Source organism: Sinocyclocheilus rhinocerous, unplaced genomic scaffold, assembly GCF_001515625.1.
Source record: "Sinocyclocheilus rhinocerous isolate Xijiao unplaced genomic scaffold, SAMN03320098_v1.1 scaffold36, whole genome shotgun sequence".
NCBI lineage: Eukaryota > Metazoa > Chordata > Actinopteri > Cypriniformes > Cyprinidae > Sinocyclocheilus > Sinocyclocheilus rhinocerous.
This window is the reverse complement of record NW_015664459.1, coordinates 177,365-195,043: the sequence shown is the minus strand read 5'-3', so window position 1 is coordinate 195,043 and position 17,679 is coordinate 177,365. Positions and strand designations below refer to the sequence as shown.

Genomic DNA, 17,679 nt, shown 5'->3' with positions numbered 1-17,679 from the left:
TTTTTTTAAGATCATTATTTTGTGTATTTGGTGTAACAGAATATGTTGACATGCTTTAATGTTCAAAAAACACATTATTTTTCAAATACTGTACATTATTGTAGGTCCTCTATGCCCCGCCTCTCTCAAACGCTTTGTTTTCTACAAAGTCCCTCCTTCCGACAAGCGCAGTCTGCTCTGATTGGCCAGCTGACCCAGTGCATTGTGATTGGCCGAACACCGCAAGCACTCGTCGGAAATGTAACGCCCCTTACCATAATCGCGAGCTTCAGCTTTGAACATAAATGTAAAGACAGAGCCCGAAAGGGGAACAGAGTCTCGTGACAGACACAGTGATGAAGCTGGTATGTTTTTGCAGTACACAAGCCACGGTTAAGACAGCTGTCTCCACTGTGATGTGACCCTGTCTCTGTCTCTCTCTCTCTCTCTCACACACACACACGCGCGCATGCACGCACTTTAGCTAATAACAAAACAGTAGCTGATTCAGAAGCGCCAGATTGTCATAGCAAAGTCAGAATTACCTCCTCTCCTAGGTTCATGAAACGGTCGTCCATAAAATGCATTGCTGTTCTGTTGTAAGTAATCTTAAAGATTCCTAAATGCATCTACTTTCGGAAGGCCAAATAAAGTGCTTTTGCTTTCGCACTGAATCACACAGCGTCTCCCTGACATGGCTGCATTAACACTACTGCTGTTCCTGAAACCACGCTTTCTTTCTTTGCGTGCACATTTGGGCTGCATTATGCTAATATTTCCACATAGTGACGCAGATATGTGGGGGCGTGTTAGCACGAGGCGTTTTAGGTAGGCGTGGTTGACTCTTAACTTTTATAAGGAATATCTCTTTGGATTTGAGACTTTAGTCTTTGCAACTTTACAGATCTTCTTTATGCACCAAGAGCTTGTAACACTCCAAAGAGAAAGGAAAACTTTAAATCGCATTATATGACCCCTTTAAATATATTTATATATAATATAAAATAAAATAATATACATATATAAATGTATATACATGCAAATATTTTCAAAATATATACTGTATGTGTGTGTATTTATATATACATACCAAATATACACAGTACACATACATATATTACATAAACAAACTTTTATTTTGGATGTGATTAATCGCGATTAATCCTTTAAAAGCACTAATAAAAAATTATTTGTGCTACAGAGGTGGCACAGAAGAAAACAAAAGTGGCTTGTATTGATAAAGAATATCTCTTTGGTTTTGAGACTTTAGTCTTTGCAACTTCAGGGATCTTATCTATGCACAATCAGCTTGTAACACTCCAAAGAGAAAGGAAAACTTGAAATCGCATCATATGACCCCTTTAAATCAATATCGCATTTGCAAACTCCCTTAATAATTATTAAAATCTGTCACTCTACTTATCGCGATCTGTGGGTGCACAGAAAATGAGAGCGTGCGAGTGAGTTCTCAAGACTTGCAAATTATACGTTCTGTCATCCATCATCACGTTATAAGCGCGGAACCTGCGGGAATGAGTAGAATTGTTTTTAATAGCCACAATTCACACAATTCAGCCACAATGCACCGAAATTCAAGTTCTGCTCTGTGTTCTCTGCTAATAACCCGACTGTGAATGATGCGAGCGGCATTACTATGTTGTCAGTGAGAAGCTGCAGCCGTGGCGAGGATGATTTTTGGTGTGCCGGCAGAACAACGACAAAGCGCTACATGTTTCTTTTCCCCTCATTTTTTCCAATTGAAAATCGGACGGAAATCCGTCGTAGCCACGGAAAACTTTAATCCCTGCAATTAATATGGACAATTAAAATGTATACTACCAACCAGAGGTGTAAAGTATTTGAGTAAGTGTAATTAATTACTGTACTTGTAACTTGAGTATATTTTTGGATACTTGTAGTTTTACTGAGTATCAAAGATATTAGCAGTGGTGGGCCATCAGGGCCAGCAAAGTCTTCTCTGCTGGCCTAAACACTATCAGAATCACTGACTTATTTTTAATATATTTTTCCATGAATGTGTATTATTAAATTATTTCCAATAGTCTATTCTCTTCATTTCATAGCTTTTCTCTTGGTTGCGCTGCTTCCAGTAGTGTATGTTTGTATTAGAGCTTTTATCTAATCATATTTCAGCAATCTTGTTGCCAAGGTCAAAGAAATCTGCTTAAGGCCTTCAGATTCAACATTGCAGGCATCTGTAGCTTAAAATCAATGGCAATGAAACCGTTGCTTTAACCAATCCGTTTTGATTTGGCAGCACCAGGGCCATCTAGCTGGCTAACCATAACGTCAGCATTTTCTCATCCTTTGATTGGATGGTCAAAGAGCGTACTAGTCAAAGCTAGCAAACAGAATCACTGTAAATAATTTTTGTTTTCACAGTATTACCGTTTCTCAGGTTTCTTACTGTATATGCTGTGTACAGTGCGTTATTGCAGAATTTCAGTGCATTCTGAAAAATATTTGCCTTCTATAAATCTAAATACTAAAGTACTAAATGACCGCGATAAAAAACCACACACCTCCTCTGCACTGGCTCTGTGAAAGACTCATGAAGATGAAAAACCACTAGAGTATGGTAGGTTAAATTTCATTTTTGACTATTTTATTGCTTTATCCGTTGTATTCTGATGTTATTTGCAAGATATAGAGGTTTAAGTTTCCGTAAGAATATCTCAGTTTCCCGAGTCGAGCTGTATTAACTGGTCTTTTCCTCCGGCCGCAGCACCGCTGGCAGGGGCAGACTGGCGGGGAGACTCAGCGTGAAGATGAGAGTTCTAAGGGTACGTTAAAACGCATGTATACACTTTTCTTCAGCGTAAATTTTCCTTTCTCTTTGGAGTGTTACAAGCTTTTCGTGCATAGATAAGATCCCTAAAGTTGCAAAGACTAAAGTCTCAAACCCAAAGAGATATTCTTTATAAAAGTTAAGACTTGTTTCATATTTCATATTTCATATGAAATATGATCTGTCCTAGGTCCTCTGATCTGTCCTGTCCTAGGTCCTCTGCTATTTTCGATATACATGTTGCCCCTTGGTAATATTATATTTAAAGAATTTGCCACTGATGATTCAAACGCGAGTTTTGAGCAGTGTAGAGTAGCGCTTGTTGTTTGTCGTTTCTCAGATCACAAATGCAGACATGGTTTTATGTTTACATGGCGCGATACTCAACGCAAAGAGTAAAACGACAGTATAAGTCATTTTAATCATTAATTATGTCCCCACTGCATACAACAAATGCCTCGTTTGTAATGGGTTTTATTGGTTTTGTCTTGTCGTGCCGGGACACGGCATCACAGTATGGTAAGGGGTGTAACATTTCCGTCACACATTTTCAGAACGATGAGCTTTGTAAAAATAGACGCGTTTCAGAAAGTCGGGGCATAGAGGAGCAACAATAATGTACATTACGTGGAAAATAATGTTTTTTTTTTACCTTAAACCGCATAAACACATTGCATTACACCAAATACACAACATAATGTTCTTTTTAGCAATGTCATATGACCCCTTTAAACAGTTAGGTCAACTTTAACACACATGTATTCGCCTTAATTGTTCTATACCAATGTTATCTGTAAGGTATAAATACGTCTGAGTAAATAAATGTTTGTAAGAACATTGGGTGGACTATATTTGTGTCACTTTGTTAGGTTAATGCCTCAGCTAGAGATGATGTGCATTGCGCAGCTGCAGCAACTTGTTGAATTGTGTTAACTGGGTTTCTAGCTTTAGTAATAGCATTCATTCTCGCTACACAAAATACCTGTCTGTGATGCAATGCCCTGTTATACTGCATTTCTGTGTAATATTTACACTCAAAAAAATTATTCTTGGCACAATTTTTTATTAAGTATTTGCATCTATTTGATTTTATTTAAATAATCGTTTTTTTATTTTTTATTATGTACTCTTGATTACATAGAATCAATATACTGTAAATCTGTTAACTGTCAAAACTATTAGATTTAATCAGTTAAAAATTATGAATAGTGTTTAAATACAACTGGCTCTGAAACAAGTCAGATCCAATTAGTTAAATTGCATGAGATTGGTTTACATACAAATGGAATAGTTTATCATACTCCAGAAGGTAGGTGGCGGTACTGCACAATGACGTGTCTAAAGCGGCTTTGATAATGCACGTGCAAATTTGAAAAAAAGCAGCGCCAGAAGAAGTGTTCTTCTGAATCTCCTTACCATTTTGCATTGAAGCAGCCTGGATCATAATCTATTTGCAAGGTAAGATAGATCTTATATGAACTCAGTGTATATTATTTGACAGATTTCATTGTATATACATGTATTATTAGTGCGGTTGATATCGTATTACACTACTATCAATGCACGGACTATCGTTTAATTCACTAGCTAACTAATGGTACTAATTAGTAGTGGTGGGCAGAGCGAGGCTTCATGAAACACTGAAACAGTCGAAGCAAATGTGCCGAAGCTTCGAAACAATTAGACACCCGTCTCTACGGTGACACCTTGTGGTCATATTCAAGAATTGCTCTGAAACAGCATTGACAACAAATCAGTTAAGCGAATTGACGAATTATAACGTATATGTTGTGCTCGTCTTTCCACTATGTGAGTTAGGGGAGTGGTTACTGTGTACGACTAGCATGTTATCAGAACCTGTCACTTTAGGTTTGAATCCTGGGTGAAGCATGTATATAATTATAACAAATATTTGAAAGTTGTGTTTTTATTGTTCTGTTCTTGTAATGTGTTGTAACATCTCTCTGACAACTGAATGAACTCTTTGTGAATATGTTATTTTGGTCATGAAAAAATGTACATTAAAGGGGTCATATGATGCGATTTCAATTTTTCCTTTCTCTTTGGAGTGTTACAAGCTCTTGGTGCATAAAGAAGATCTGTAAAGTTGCAAACACTAAAGTCCCAAAACCAAAGAGATATTCTTTATAAAAGTTAAGAGTTAACCACACCCTCCTAAAATGGCTCGTTCTAACACGCCCCCACATGTCTACCTCACTATGTGGGAAGATTTGCATAACGCCGCCCAAATGTTCACGCAAAGAAAGAAGGCGTAACTTTTATTCTCGCTGTAGTATTGTTGACGCTGCAGCCATGTCCTGAAGACGCTGTGTGCTTCGTTCTGAAAGCGAAACTACTTTCTTTGGTCTTCCAAAAGAGGACGATATCCGCTACATGCCTGGAGCTGATCCGTGCTGGTCGCTGAGGAAATAAGTCATTTTAATCATTTTAATCATTAATTATGTCCCCACTGCATACAACAAATGCCTCGTTTGTAATGGGTTTTGTCTTGTCGGCAACAATAATGTACATTACGTGGAAAATAATGTTTTTTTTTTACCTTAAACCGCATAAACACATTGCATTACACCAAATACACAACATAATGTTCTTTTTAGCAATGTCATATGACCCCTTTAAACAGTTAGGTCAACTTTAACACACATGTATTCGCCTTAATTGTTCTATACCAATGTTATCTGTAAGGTATAAATACGTCTGAGTAAATAAATGTTTGTAAGAACATTGGGTGGACTATATTTGTGTCACTTTGTTAGGTTAATGCCTCAGCTAGAGATGATGTGCATTGCGCAGCTGCAGCAACTTGTTGAATTGTGTTAACTGGGTTTCTAGCTTTAGTAATAGCATTCATTCTCGCCAAACAAAATACCTGTCTGTGATGCAATGCCCTGTTATACTGCATTTCTGTGTAATATTTACACTCAAAAAAATTATTCTTGGCACAATTTTTTATTAAGTATTTGCATCTATTTGATTTTATTTAAATAATCGTTTTTTTATTTTTTATTATGTACTCTTGATTACATAGAATCAATATACTGTAAATCTGTTAACTGTCAAAACTATTAGATTTAATCAGTTAAAAATTATGAATAGTGTTTAAATACAACTGGCTCTGAAACAAGTCAGATCCAATTAGTTAAATTGCATGAGATTGGTTTACATACAAATGGAATAGTTTATCATACTCCAGAAGGTAGGTGGCGGTACTGCACAATGACGTGTCTAAAGCGGCTTTGATAATGCACGTGCAAATTTGAAAAAAAGCAGCGCCAGAAGAAGTGTTCTTCTGAATCTCCTTACCATTTTGCATTGAAGCAGCCTGGATCATAATCTATTTGCAAGGTAAGATAGATCTTATATGAACTCAGTGTATATTATTTGACAGATTTCATTGTATATACATGTATTATTAGTGCGGTTGATATCGTATTACACTACTATCAATGCACGGACTATCGTTTAATTCACTAGCTAACTAATGGTACTAATTAGTAGTGGTGGGCAGAGCGAGGCTTCATGAAACACTGAAACAGTCGAAGCAAATGTGCCGAAGCTTCGAAACAATTAGACACCCGTCTCTACGGTGACACCTTGTGGTCATATTCAAGAATTGCTCTGAAACAGCATTGACAACAAATCAGTTAAGCGAATTGACGAATTATAACGTATATGTTGTGCTCGTCTTTCCACTATGTGAGTTAGGGGAGTGGTTACTGTGTACGACTAGCATGTTATCAGAACCTGTCACTTTAGGTTTGAATCCTGGGTGAAGCATGTATATAATTATAACAAATATTTGAAAGTTGTGTTTTTATTGTTCTGTTCTTGTAATGTTATTAATTGTTCTGCTGCATTAACTCCACTTTTATACTTTGCGGGAGTTAGGTTAAGACAGATGTGCGATTGTGTGGTTTGTTCCCGACCCTGTCGATCAAAAGCAGATTTGGGTCTCGAAACACTTGTGAAACGCCCCGATGCTTTGATTCGCCTTAGTCACGTGACATGGGTGTTTCGAATCACACTTCGGAGCAGAGTTTCGAAACATCTGTGCTTCGGGATCTCAACACCGTGTCGAAACGTCAGTTTCGCGTCAGTCATCCCTACTAATTAGGGGCTGGGTTGAAATCTGTTTTTCGATTTTAATCGTTTCTCATTGTGACAGTGATCTCATTGTAAATCCTAAGAATCGATAGATGCTGTTTTCACTTGATGCGTGAACAAAACTTAATGAAACCTAATAAATCACAGTAAGTTTTGTTACTTGTGATATGAAACAAAGTGTCAGATTTCAGATTATGTCAATTGTATCACTAAAGTTAAACAGTAAATATTGTTTTGGTGTTAAATGTAACGTGAAAGATCATTTTAGCGCCTCAGTACAAGCAGCAGTGCAGAACTCACATGAATCGATCATCTCTTCCTCTTTACTTCTAGTTACCACAGCAAATAAACATGAACGATCATCAGAAGGTGTTGAAAGAAACAGAACATTCTACTGGAATGAATCACATCTCATGTAATCGCTCAGTCAGAGTTTCAAGACGTCAAAGAAACGGCTTGTAAACAATGTCACAGAAAAGCCATTGAGGGAGTATAAACTCTAAACTTGTTACATAACTTAAAAAAAAATAAAAAGGATAATTTTGCTAAATATATGCACTAGATGATATTTTTCATATATTTTTTTACTTAACCTGTTCTTCAATATGTAATGTAATTTTTAATAAATTAGTCTTAAATAACAAGTAATGACATCCACTGTTTAAAGGGGTCCTATTAAGTTTTTTCACTTTTTCAACTTTAGTTAGTCTTTAATGTTGCTGTCTGAGCATAAAAAAGATCTGCAAAGTTACAAAGCTCAAAGTCCACTTCAAAAGGAGATATTTTATTTAACAGAAATCACTTTTCAAAAACTACAATGAACGACTAGTTTGGACTAGAACGCATATTTTCCGGGATTTGTGACATAACAAATACCGACGAATGGGACGAGACCTGGTTGAGCTGCACTAGAGAAGGCAACGAGTGTTATCACTATGTCGGAGACACGCTAGCTTTCCCAAGGCAAACAAACTTAGAGTTAACTATTCGAGCCGTTCATGCCAGACTGGGGAGAGAGGTGTTGTAATAATGTAAAATATGTGAAACATAATGTGTTTTTCGAACAACCTAGTATGAGAGCCTGTTCTAGTACACCCCCAAAACAAAATCAAGACTTTGTAAAAGAGCATAATAGGACGCCTTTAAATGTTTGTATTTCAGCAAACTATAGAAGAAAAATAATATCATTAGAAATGTATTATTTAAAAAATAATAATAATATAAAAACAGCCTTACATGCAATTTAAATGTTTCTTTACAAATCACTGTAATATACTAATGTTACCAATTGACAGGGTTTATTGTATAGTTACAGCATTAGTTGAGCAAGATTTTTAACTCAGCTTTAGCTTTATGTCTGAGTAAATCAATGACTAATGTCGTGTTTTTTGGGATCTTGTTGTTCTGCATGTTTGAGAATGAAGACTAAAATCAACTGCAATTACATCCCGAGGAGCCCCAGCATCTACCTCAATGAAGACATGGAGACACTCATTAAAGAATATGTGGTAAGTGTATGTCAACCTGCTCTTTTTACATTATAAATGTATTATGGATATATTTACATTGATAGTTATGTTAATTTTCTTACTGGCATGGCATCACAGTCTCGCTTTGCCCATGTGTGTGTAGTATGCAGCAAATTAGCTCATTTTTTATTTGCTAAAACTCACTATCTCTTAGTAGAGGTAACTAGAAGTTAGTATGAAAACTTGAGTATTGGTAACTGTTTTACAAGTTCAGTCAACTTAAAGATTTAAATACACTGAATTCAAAACAATTTTCTTAATAAGCTTGTTCTCTACAGTTAATTTGAGAAATAATAGCACATTCGCAGCTGTTACAAATGGCAATGCAGAGTAAAGTTTAAGTACAAATAATTACAAAGAAAGATCGATTTATAAATTGAAAAAATATGACATTTTGAAGTAAAATACTGAAATGGTGTTTTCTTGTAAAATGTAGTCAATGTTTAATGCTTTTTTTCTTCTTTTTTTTTTAATGCAGTGCAAGTGAAATCAAGCCACTTGACTGTCCTGGAACACAAGTGCTCATGTTTTTAAGCTTTGCTGTGTCCAGTTCCATCAGAATTCTCTTCTCCTTAAGGTAGTATAGTTAAGAATAACTGGCTATACATTTAATTCTTATTTTATACTGCCAGGCCAAAAATCATCCAATTCTAGACTCTTCAGTATTTGCTTATTAAAACCCAAATAGTGACTTTATTTTTTGACCAGGCAGTGTACATTTGAATGAGTCTACATATCCAAAATGTCAGAGTTTGTAAACAATTTGCCCTTAAAATGTCTGAATATGACACTGTAACTGCCATTGGAACACTACTCATTCTCTTTGTTTATCCTCCAGGACTGTAAAAGTGCAGAGGCTGAGTCTGGAATTGCACAGACAACAGTGGGCATGTACATCTTTCGTTCAGAGGGTGCTCGTGTTGGTCCTTGAGACCAACCGGATGTTGGTGTGGAAGTTCTGCAGTGTCACTCTTGGGTGTTTGATGCTTTTTGGACTGATTTATGTGCTTAACTGAAGCTACGCAACGAAGCTCAAGTGCACGTTTGAAGAAAATCCTGGATACAACCAAGCTGTCACCAAAGAACTCTTAAGTAATGACAATTGAGATGTCATTTTTGAGATCAATTTGAGATTTTGAGTCAATTTAAATGTTAAAAGTTTAAAATGTAGATGTAGAATGTTCCTTTCGTACTCATGTACTCCTAACATGTAATTAAATATGCATGGAAAGTGTGGTGGTGCAGAGCCACTCAACCCCTGAGCCTTATGGCATTTTTTCTGACCATTGCCCTATTGTTCTAAATTATTGCATGTCACAGATTCTTTTTTTAATGTTAGTGAAACGTAAGCAGTACTGTTATCATCAATTTACCTCATGTGTCTGTCTACCTCAAATTTGCACAGTTCTTGAGGAGATGGATCTTATTTCTGCACTCTGTTAAAAAATGTTTTTAACAGTTAAAATTATTTTTTTCTGTTAATTTTTTTTTTTTTTTCTGCTGTATGGTTAATTGAAGGCACTTTTTGTTTTTATTGTTGCACACAAGTGTATGAACACTGTGTAGTATGTCTTGCTAGCTCATATAAAGCCAAATGCTTTGAAGCATTAATAAATTGATGTAATGTAACAGGGTGGTCTTGCTGTTCTTTTTTTTGTGTGTTGTAGTTAGATTTTGTTGTAGCACGGTGTGATTGGGTGGGGTAGGATTAAATATATGAAATACGTTGGGTTTACTGATACAAATTATGTACGTGTAATGCATTTTAAATACATTGGGTTTATTACCTAATAATACATATACATGTTTCTTATGCATTTAAAACAAATTGGATTTATTGGTACTATTACATAAATCTTATTACTTACTTGTTTCATTTAATTAAGGTTGGCAAATTTGCATCACATAAAGTTTATTATAGTTTGTTTAAGTTAATATGTAATCAAAATGGATTTAAATTTTATATGCAATTGAAATACATAAATCTTAAGAATTGGGCCTAAATATTTTTTCGAGTGTATGGTTTCTATAGTCGGGGCATCGTTATGATGGTATTAAGAGGTGTATTAATTAATGTAGGACGCTTCTTAACTACATTTTTGAATGAGTATCTGTACTCTTTACTCCATTACATTTGAAATGAGTGTTGCAGTTACACTTTATATTTTGCATGGACCTAGCTTTTTCTGCCGCAGTTTATTTCTGCTACAAAAGACTTGATACTGCTTACTACAGGGCACTGAAAGTCCTAGATCTTATGAGTTTTGCCCCTACTCACCCAAACTTTTTAATTTTACTTAACATTATTTCATCTATCCTTTATACTGAAGAGACTGTTTTGAAGGAATTTTTTTTTCCAGAGAATTTTTGCGAAAACCCTAGGACTAGTTCACAAAACTAGGTTTTTTACATCTTCTCAATCATTTGGCAAACAAATTGATTGATAGCAGTGGTTCTAGAGGCAAAGTTGTCCAGAATGAGGAGTTCTATCATATGATACGAATATCACGCATATGTGCGAAAAACCGCACAATGTACAATCATTTACTGGCTTGAAAAATGAAATATCGCCCCCTAGTGGCCGATATCTTTCAAATTTCTCTCAGACCTTTAGAGCCATGAGTCGAACAGGCCCACTGAGTTTCGTTCTGATCGGCCTCCGTTAACCTAGTCTAACAGGTGCTCAGAATTCATCGGCCAATGGCGCCCATGTTTTGAGATACGCTAATGTCCTTATAGACACTTGTGGCACTTTGGACCAAGACCGTGCACACTAATTTTCGTGTTGATAGGACAAATGTGACCCTCTCAGTGAAAACCCAGCTAAAGTAATTTTTTTTGTGATTCAGTGTTTTCTACACGAAATTATCCAACATAACGTAAAGAACATTCTGTGAAAATATTACATTGATATCTTTAATATTGACTGAGTGAGGCCATGTCAAAGATTTGCATAATTTCGGACTCAGAAAATCGTGTTTTTGAGAAATTCGAATGTAAAGAAAAGCTTATATTTAAAACTACAACACATTTGAACCATAATTATCCTGACTATGTGCCATATACCACATTACATAAGCTAAGATTCTCCCATTTTCAGAGTTATAACACATTTATGGGAAAATTCTTAAAGTTTTGTAAAATAGGTCTATTTAAAAAGTGACGTGACGTGACATGTGGCCAAGTATGGTTACCCATACTAGGAATTAGTGCTCTGCATTTATCCCATCCTAAGTGCACACACACAGCAGTGAACACACACCCGGAGCAGTGGGCAGCCATTTTTTTGCTGCGGTGCCCGGGGAGCAGTTGGGGGTTCGGTGTCTTGCTCAAGGGCACCTCAGTCATGGTATTGAAGGTAGAAGATAACGCTGTACATTCACTCCCCCCACCTACAATTCCTGCCGGACCTGAGACTCGAACTCGCAACCTTTGGGTTACGAGTCCGACTCTCTAACCATTAGGCCACGACTTCCCCGTATTATGGATGTGCATATACAAAAAGCACAAAAACACTGAAACGAATGGGGGGAACCAAAAGAGCTTGAGTGTAACAACACATCAATTCACTGAAATGATTTGTATAAGGTTATTAGTACAATTAAATAAAAGTAGGAAATGTCATTAATATATCAATTAAAATATAAAATTTAAGTAAATTATCTAATTCGTATCTTTGGGCTATTGTGCAACATTTGGAATAAATCCGGCAATACACAAAAAACTAAAGAAAAACGAATAATCAAATAATCAAATGTGAAAATAATCACTGTATAGTCTTTATTGTATGTATTTAATACAAATAAACTGATTATTGTTAGAGCTATTAAAATGATTCACTCAAGAGTAGTGAGTGATTGTCACGTGTATGTTCCTGTTTGCCCTCATTTGGTCCTGTGTCCTGTCCTCATTTGTTGTTATTTTAGTCCAGGTGTTCCTCGTTTAGTTCGTATTGTTCCCAGATGTGTCCCATTAGTTTCTGAGCATTTAAACTCTCTGTTTCCCAGTGTTTTCTGTCTGCTGTTGAACGTCATTCTGTCTGCTAAATGTCATCCCTGAAGTTCCCGTGTTTTGTATTCCTTTGTTTATTTTGTATTAAATTCTAGTTTACGTATTCTTCAGCATCTCCTTCGTTCCTTCCTCCCCGAGAGACCATGACAGAACAGCAGACCCAAACTGAAATTGAGCGGCGCTTCTTCTCCCCGTGTTTATTTTCCAGTTTTTCAAAGTGTTTTTGTTTTCCGTTTGTTTTTCCCCCGAGATTATGGTGTAAGCTATGCAAGAGCGTTCGTGCCGCTCGCCCTTGCCAGCTCCCTCGAGGGGGAAACCCTCGTGACGCTGTTCCGGATCGGGATTACTTACCTTCGCCCCGTGGAGCTCCCAGACACCACCAACCTCGACTGGAAGGAGGCAGTCATCCGGTGTCTGGAGAGCCTCCGATCCCGATTCGGGACTCCTCTGCCGGGCGTTCCTCAGTCAAGCCCGCCGGCCGCGGCTTTCTCCAGCCCGCCGGCCGTTCCGAAGTCTAGTTCCGAAGTTTCTGTGGCAAGCCCGCCGGCCGTTTCTGTGCCAAGCCCGCTGTCCACTCCACAGTCAAGCCCATCGGTCGTGGCTCACTCCCGCCCAGAGCTCGCTCCAGTGTCGGCTCCAGCCCCAGAGCTCGCTACAGTGTCGGCTCCAGCCCCTAGGTTTGCTCCAGTACCCGCTCCTCGAAAGCGCCTTGCTGTGCCTGTTCCCGAGTGTAGCCCGCAGAGGGCTCCAGTTCCCGAGTATAGCCCGCGGAATGCTCCTGTCCCCGTGCTTAGCCCAAGGAGGGCTCCAGTCTCGGAATCGCTTCCAGAATTCCTAGTTTTCCCCAAGAAAATTTTTTTTGGGGGCCATATACCCGTGGCCGAGCCAGCTAAGGCCACGGAGAATCTGCCATGGCCTCCTGAGTCTCCTGATCCGCCATGACCTCCTGAGTCCCCTGATCTGCCATGGCCTCCTGAGTCCCCTGATCCGCCATGGCCTCCTGAGTCCCGATCCGCCATGGCCTCCTGAGCTCCCTGATCCACCATGGCAACCTGAACTGCGTGCTCCGTCATGGCCTCCTGACCCGCCCTGGAGGCTTCCCTTGTCTCCGCCCTGTTCCAGTCCTGCACCAGCCTCCAGGGCGCCCGCACCTCCTCCCCGATGGTACTGTTACGGCGCGGGACGCGCCGTCCGGGAGGGGGGCGATCTGTCACGTGTATGTTCCTGTTTGCCCTCATTTGGTTCTTCCTGTTTCCTGTCCTCATTTGTTGTTATTTGAGTCCAGGTGTTCCCCGTTTAGTTTGCATTGTTCCCAGGTGTGTCCCATTAGTTTATGAGCATTTAAACCCTGTGTTTCCCAGTGTTTTCTGTCTGCTGTTGAACGTCATTCTGTCTGCTAAATGTCATCCCTGAAGTTCCCGTGTTTTGGATTCCTTTTGTTTATTTTGTATTAAATTCTAGTTTACGTATTCTTCAGCGTCTCCTTCGTTCCTTCCTCCCCGAGAGACCGTGACAGTGATTCCCTTCATATTGTTTGATTAATATTAATGACACAGACGGTAGCATAATGCACGGATCTATATTACACATCAGATGCTTTTCCCCAACTGTTCCCCAAATGTTAAATTAAGCCATAACCGACTATGTTTGCTTGAATACACGCCAAGACAGATATTTTGAAATACAGTAATTCTGTATTTCAGGTTTTTGTAAGACAACATGCTTTCCTTTGGCTCACCTGTTACTGCGCAGTTTTAAAAAAGTGTTTCACTTAAGTAATTTGCAGGTCTGGAAAAGTATGGAAAAAAAAGAGAACAGAGTATTGAAAAATATTTGTGTTTCTACTATTTGCCCTATTCAGTGTTCTAAAATATAAAATAAAAACATTTTTAAAAATGTATCATACAAGTACAGAGATTTCATGACGTTTAGTGATCATGTGAACACGACAATTAATTCAAGGCGCACGTTTCTGTATTTGGTTGTGTTGTATTTGTAGTGTGTTTCTGTTTTTGCAGCGCATTTCTGTATTTGCAGCGCATTTCCATATTTGTTTGTTTTATGAGTATTTGCAGCGTGTTTCTGTATTTATTTGTGTTGTTAGTATTTGCAGCATGTTTCTGTTTTTTGCAGTGCGTTGCCGTATTTGTTCGTGTTGTGAGTATTTGCAGTGCGTTTCTGTGTTTTGTCACATTGTGAGTATTTGTTGCAAGTGTGTTGTCAAATTGATGATGTTTTCTTAATTTACAGGTGTTTTTTTTTCTATTTGCATGTGTGTTTTTTTTTTCATTTGCAGCGCATTGAGCTCAGCCACTCAGCTACCTATGCCTAAAATTCCAACATCGAAAACACTTTCATATCATACGTCAAATAACTGCTGTCACATATCATTTAGAACTTCCTGCTACTTATTAGATTTCTCCTTCATTCCATGTCTCTGTGTTGCAACTAGCACAACCACCACCATCTCCTGAGCCTCTACCACCATCCATAAAGGTTGCTGGAACTCCTGCTTACCTCATCTGTGATATTATCAATTCTAGACATAGAGGGAGAAGGATATTCTTCCTTGTTCGGAGGATATGGCCCAGAGGAGTATTAGTGGATATCAGCAAATAATATCCTAGATCCTTCTTTGATTTTGGATTTCCACCGAGATCACCCTGATCATCATATTCCATAACCTATAGGTAGACCTAGAAAGAGATTTGCACCTGGAGGTGCTCCTGGAACAGGGGACTATGTAATGCCTGCTTCTGCCATCTCTCCTCTACACTATCACCACTTCATCTTCTGCAATCTGAAATGCATCCCTGTTGATGGCACTTTCTGTTTGGTCTGTTTGAAGTCAAGTTGTTAGTACACATTTTGTGAGCATTTTGTTCTCATGTCGTTATCTATGTTAATCTATAAACTGCATGTGTGGTTTATTAACTTTATGCCTGCTATTTTGGATTTATTTAAAAATTTATTTATTTTAGATTTGATATGGGTTTTGACCTTGACTGGCTCACATTCATTACCTTAGTGGATTTACTAATTGGATTGTTTATTGATCTATTAAACTCTGCACATTGATCCTCACTCTGGGGCTCTGTTACAAGAATTGGGGGGGGACCCACCTTTCCTTTGATGAGAACACAATCCTCCATGCGATTTATGATGTGTGAAGGTTCTCCAGCAAGCCACTTGGTGAAGGTGACATGTGTTCTGTCTGACCACTCAAACAGGTTCTGAATCCTCTGATCATTAAGTCCAATCCAGAGTTCATCAGTAGGCACTGCAGAACAAACACTCAGATTGGTGGTATTAATGGTTTGTTTGTTTGTTTTGTTTTTCCTGTGAGGTTTATGTTTAGAGGTAGGGTTAGGGTTAATGGATAGAATATGGAAACATGGAAACCCAACATGTGTTTGTGTATAATGGACACTGAGATTGCACATACTTACAGTACCCACTCTGTGATATAATGAAACTGTGCTCCTCTATGTTGTGTATACTGGCCAAGTCTGCTCCTTCCCTGTGACATGCTGCTAACGCATCACTCCACATCATCTTGGTCCGCTGCAGATAATAGCAATGACCAGCATATGGAACCCATGCAACAGGACAGAAGTTAGGCTGATCTTTACCTGCCAGAGAAAAAGAAACACATCCTTGTAAAAACCTGCACATGATGTATCAATGTATACCTGTAGTATAGTGTGTGGTGATGCATAGTGTCTCCAAAACATATTTGGTTGCTTGAGCCACACATAATATTATCATTTATTAAAAGCCATTTGTTGTAAAGAAAACACAAGCACACTTTTCAAGCACCATTGTAGTATGTGGGCAGCCTACCTGGTGGAGGTGTGTTATCTGTAGAATTGCCTTTGCGACAGATGTAACCTAATTTCTTACTGCAGGATATACTCTCCCACTTTGATGCTTTACCAGCATTTAATGCTGCACAGTTCAGGCCTGGTTCCAGGGAAGGGTGACCTGAAGGTTAGAGCATGCATTCAATCAATTCCACAATTAAACCTGGACTTCCTTTATATGGGTGCATGTATAAAGTTGTGTACAGTTGTATGCACGTGAATTTTATTTACCAGGAGCCCAGTTTAGATATCTGAATGGGTTTCCATTACTCCACTGCCAGCCACTTTCAAAGTCAAGACTGTTAAGCCCAGTCCATAGTGTGGAGCCAAAGACATTTGTCAAGCCTGAAGTATAAAGTGTCTGATATACTGAAATGCTACTTTATTTATCAATCAATCATATTATTGGTAAAAATACATACTCTTTTCAAAAATGATTGTGGAATCTGTGACTGTGAAAACATCAGAGCAAGCAATATATTTTTTATTTGTGAAGGTAAGTACTTGAGTCTACCTGACATATAAGCCTGCTCATGCAGCTCTGAAATGCTGAGAAGATCAGCATCTTGTTGCTGGCAGCTTGTTCGTGCCTGATGCCAAGTCAGTGCCGACTGCATGTTCCTTTGATATAATACACCAGCCACTGGATCACTGTCCCAACCTGAGTCGACTATTGCACACAGTGGGTTATATAGAGTGGTAGAAGTTAGTTCCTAAATTAATCCCTAAGAATGAACACTTTGCACAGTATCATTTTTTAACAATGTTATCAAACACTATGGAAACCCAAATAGCTGCATTTATTTGATCAAAAATACAGAAAAAAACAGTAATCTTGCAAAATGTCATTACAATATAAAATAATGGTTTCTATTTTAATATACTTTAAAATAATTTATTTCTGGAAATTCAGCTTTTCATCACAGAAATTAATTATATTTTAAAGTATATTAAAATAGAAACCGTCTCCAGGTTACGCATGTAACCATGGTTCCCCGAAGGGAACGAGACGCTGCGTCGAAACGTTACGGGAACGCCTCCAGCGTGACCACGCTCTCAATCACGTCACGGGCGGGGTGACGTAGCGACCAGGAAGCGTAAAAGCACGTGTGGTGAAACCGGCGTCAGCTTCTAGGAGTGAAGCAAGCGCTGGCAAGGATGCCAGAAGTATGGCCCTGAGACGCAGCATCTCGTTTCCTTCGGGGAACCATGGTTATATGCGTAACCTGGAGACGTTCCCCTTCAGGAACTCGAGCTGTGTCGAAACGCTACGGGAACGAGAATGCCCATGCCGCCAGACTTGCAAATCCCTGCCTAGTGTGGAAGAGCACAACTAAGGCGAGAGAAAAGGGAGCCAGGAGTG

At 38.4% G+C, this 17,679-nt stretch overlaps 1 protein-coding gene across 1 annotated transcript in view; it reads right to left on the bottom strand.

The window, feature by feature from the left end:
• LOC107730099 (macrophage mannose receptor 1-like) overlaps window positions 1-17,679 on the bottom strand; it is a 61,693-nt gene that overhangs the window by 6,320 nt on the left and 37,694 nt on the right. The window contains exons 4-8 of the mRNA XM_016540833.1: window positions 16,831-16,986; window positions 16,548-16,661; window positions 16,297-16,437; window positions 15,903-16,085; window positions 15,576-15,733 (exon numbers count right to left, since the gene is read on the bottom strand). Of these exons, the coding sequence (XP_016396319.1) occupies window positions 15,576-15,733; window positions 15,903-16,085; window positions 16,297-16,437; window positions 16,548-16,661; window positions 16,831-16,986 (752 nt within the window). The remainder of the gene's footprint in view (window positions 1-15,575; window positions 15,734-15,902; window positions 16,086-16,296; window positions 16,438-16,547; window positions 16,662-16,830; window positions 16,987-17,679) is intronic.